This window comes from Octodon degus, unplaced genomic scaffold (genome assembly GCF_000260255.1).
Source record: "Octodon degus isolate 3935 unplaced genomic scaffold, OctDeg1.0 scaffold00076, whole genome shotgun sequence".
Lineage (NCBI taxonomy): Eukaryota > Metazoa > Chordata > Mammalia > Rodentia > Octodontidae > Octodon > Octodon degus.
The window spans coordinates 6,316,993-6,320,959 of NW_004524652.1; the positions used below are offsets into that span (position 1 = coordinate 6,316,993).

Consider the following 3,967-nt stretch of genomic DNA (forward strand, 5'->3'; position numbering starts at 1 on the left):
CAAGGCCACTCTGAGCTACACAGCAAAACCCTGTCTCAAAAATAAAAAAATGAGAAAACTACAGAACTGGGGCTATAGCTCGGTGCAGCGGCTGGCAGCGGAGTTCCCCCGTCCTAGGCCCAGGTTTCTGCAGCACACACAGGCCCGCCCATCGCCAGCACCTCCTCTCCCCTGTGTGAGGAAGATGTATGAGTCAGGAATCAGGCTCGAGCTCTGTGGTGGCAACAAGACAGACGGGTGGCACAGCAGATGGGAGGGGCCACCACCAGAGGTGCCGTCGGGGATGACACAGTGGACACCAGGGGGCCTGAGACAGCTCTGTCACCCTTGAGTTTCATTCTGTTTTTTGTAGTGATGGCTGAAGCTACGGCCTTTGCCCTGAGCCCTGTCCCCAGCCTTTATATTTTGTTATTTTGAAACTGACTGTTGCTGGGCTCAGCTTGAACTTGGGATCGTCCTGCCTCAGCCTCCATGAGTCCTCAGATTGCAGGTGTCCGCCACCACCCTGACTGCGGCAGGCTTTTTTTTTTTTTTTTCTTGAAGGCAGAACCTTGCACTTGCCAGGCAGGCACTACCCACTGAGCCGCATCCTGGGCCCACGCAGCAAGATGCATGGGAGGATGAGGGGGTAGAGACGGACAAGGAGGGCCTTAGCATAGTCCCCACAGGGCTGGGAGCCGGGGCCCATCCTTCCCTTGGTGCCATCCCAAGGGAGTGGCTCTCGGGTCCTCGGATCGGTCAACTTTATTTTACTTCGAACAGTTTTAAGAGATGGAGCAGATAGGACAGAGGTCCCGAGAGTCTAGCCCCACTTAGCTAGGCAGACGAGCTGGGGACACTCGGGACTTCCCGGGGCAGGTGGGCAGAGGCCGCAGGCTGCTGAGTGTCCGTGTCCCCAGATCCAGCAGGCCATCCACGGCAGCCTGCAGCGGCACACAGTGCTGATCATTGCACACCGCCTGAGCACCGTGGAGCGCGCACACTGCATCGTGGTCCTGGACAAGGGCCGCGTGGTACAGCAGGGCTCCCACCAGCAGCTGCTGGCGCAGGGCGGCCTCTACGCCAGGCTGGTGCAGCGCCAGATGCTGGGGCTCACGCCCGCCACAGACGTAGCCGCCACCAGCCCCAAGGATCCACCAGCTGACGGGGACCACAAGGCCTAGGATGCCGCCCCGTGCATCCTCCGGGAAGCCACTGCTTGCTGCGTCTCGCCCCGCCCTGGCCTGCGCCCACAAGCTGCCCCTCCGCTGCCCCCCACCCAGCCCCCAGGCTCCCTGCAGAGGCCAAGCTACCTTTTGAAACCACTGCCATCCCAGGGATTTCACTGCTTGCTTCCCTCACTCGGGTCAACGCCCAGGTTTCAGAGAAGACTTTTTCCATGAGGGCAGTAGGGGGCAATGTGGCCAAAATTTTCTAGAAGGTTCTGAGCCAGGAGTGGCGGCCCAGCCTGCTTGCCTGGAGGATGCAAAAGAGAAGTGGCTCAGCCTCTGCCTGTCCTGCGCAGGGACATCCCTGGGGCGTGGGGTGCAGGCCCGGGCCCAACTCGGAGTCAAGCCAAGGGCAGGGGGAGTGGGCGCATCTGTTTTCATTGCCCTCCCCTCGCCACCCAAGCCAGGTTCACTGTGACCACCATGACCTCGCGCGGCAGCAAGGGCCTGGCTGGGCCTGGGCCTGGGCACTCTGGCTGCACCCAGGGCTTCCCCCGCCCTCCTGGCTGCACCTCCTGCTCTGCTGCTGGAGGCCCAGGATCTGTGAGCTGCGTTCTCTCTGTGGCTCTGGCCAAGCCCACACCTGGGCCTCAAGTTGGGATGAACTCGGTCAATAAAGTGTACTACCTCTGACCCGGCTCCGGCCTCTCCTTGGCCCCTTGCCCATGGCCTGGCTGGGTCCCCAACAAGCTCCTCCTGTCCCGCTTCCAACACGGACTTGGGGGTCCTGGAATTAGAATCCTGTGGGTCTTCTTCACAGCCCCAGGGCCTCAGCACAGACATTCCTGTGTATCTGTCTGTCCCTTTGTCTGTCTGGTGGAGTCTCTGCCAACCCCAGGACGCTTGTGCACCCCAATAGCCAAGGCCAGCAGGTGCCACTCCAGCCTGTGCAGCAGGCAGATGCAGGACGGATCACTCTGCAGAGAGGCCTTAGCTGGGCACTCAGCGCACACCTCTAACCCCAGCACTCGGAGGCTGAGGCAGGAGGATTGCCACAAGTTTGTGGCCAGCTTGGACCACATACATAGCAAGACCCTGTTTCAAAAAACCAGGGCTAGCCAGATAGCTCAGTGGATTAAAGCACCTGCTTAGGCAGATGCAGGGACAGGGGTTTGATTCCTGGTGTGCCAAGCCAACCCCACCCCTGGGGCGCACTGAGACTGGATGTGATGGTATGTGCCTGTAATCCCAGCACTTGGGAGGCTGAAAACAGGAGGATCATTATGAGTCCGATCTGTGTGGCGAGACCCTGAAGACCCTGTACAAAATGCATTAAAAATTTTTTTTAAAAAACCCAAAAACCTAAAGCCACCAAAAGGAGGAATACTTGTCGCCTCTCAGCCCACGTGGGTAACCCAGGACACATTCATCTTGAGAGTGTAACTCAGTCACATCTGCAAAGACACGTTTGCCAAGCTGGGCCACATGCTCAGGTGCCAGGAATTCGCTGTGGGTTCTGGGGGCGCCACCGCTTACTTCAGGAGGAAGTTGCCGCGCCGGCTCAGACCCTCAGGGCTTCCTGTTTGGGGGGGGGCTGGGTGTCCCGTGTTCAGAATGAGCAGATCTTCAGAAGTTTCTAGAGAAGTGTCAGCAGCAGTTAACTGGGAGATCAGCCACTCGGAGCAGATGGACACCGAGTGTCTCAGTAGAAGTGGTCTGAAGAAACACAGCCCGCCTTGGCTTTACCAAGCCACAAGCCTGCTCCACTCCCGGAGGCTGAGGCAGGAGGAGGCTGCTGCACTCCCGGGCAGCAGGCAGCTCCATTCCCATCCTGCGACTCCAGGCCGGCAGTGGTCCTGGCTGATGAGCCAAGCCCGCCCCTCTTCAGAAGGCAGATAGAGTTTTTTAAAATATCTTAACTGGGGCCAGGGAGATGGCTCAGTAGGATAAGCGCTTGACTGGCAAACGCAAGGATCTGAGTTCAATCCCCAGTTCCGCAAAAAAAAATAAAAAAATAAAATATCTTAACTGGTGTGATGGCAGCGCACACCTGTAATCCTGGCACGTGGGAAGGCTGAGGCAGGACGTCACAAATTCCAGGCCATTCTGGGCAATTTAGGTACTTAGACCCTATCTAAAATTAAATGAGCTGGGGCTGGCCAGGGGTTCGAATCTCAGCTGGCCATGCCGGCCACACTCCCAGGGCACACTCAGACAGCAATTGAGACTGGGCATGGTGGCCTGTGCCTGTAATCCCAGCGCTTGGGAGGCTGAAAAACAGGAAGGATCACTGCGAGTCCAATCTGTGTAGTGAGACCTTGTAGACCCTGTGCTAAATACATTTGCTAAAAAAATATCCTATTTCACTAGGAGTTCAAGGCCACCTTGGGCTACAAAGTGAGTTTAAGGCCAGCCTGATTCACATAGTGAGACTCTGTCTTAAAAAGACAAAAAAAAAAAAAAAAAATTTAAATTAAAAGGCCTGGGAGCCAGTTAAGGTGAAGGCCCCAGGTTTGGTTCCCCACACACGCACACACACATCTTCCAGGGCTGTAGCTCAGCAGCACGCCCCTGCCTGGCAAGCAGGAGATCCTGAGTTCAACATCCAGTTTGAAAAAAAAAAACAGTCTTCACATGTGCTGTAAGCCTAGCACTTGGGAAGCTGAGGGAGGAAGATCAAAATTCTGAAGCCAGCCTGGACGGTCTCAAAATGAGAAGGGCCGGGCTGTCCCCAGTGACAGCACTTGCCTAGCGTGCACAAGGTCCTCCTGGGCTCTATCCCCAGGACTACAAAGCACCCATGCGAGGCGGCAACACGC

The 3,967-nt window shown here is 57.0% G+C and overlaps 1 protein-coding gene across 1 annotated transcript in view; it reads left to right on the forward strand.

The window, feature by feature from the left end:
• Positions 1 to 1,834, forward strand: part of Abcb9 (ATP binding cassette subfamily B member 9) — an 18,117-nt gene extending 16,283 nt beyond the window's left edge. The window contains exon 11 of the mRNA XM_023720666.1: positions 900 to 1,834. Coding sequence (XP_023576434.1) covers positions 900 to 1,163 — 264 coding nt within the window. The 3' untranslated portion in view covers positions 1,164 to 1,834. The remainder of the gene's footprint in view (positions 1 to 899) is intronic.
• The last annotated feature ends 2,133 nt before the right edge of the window (positions 1,835 to 3,967 follow it).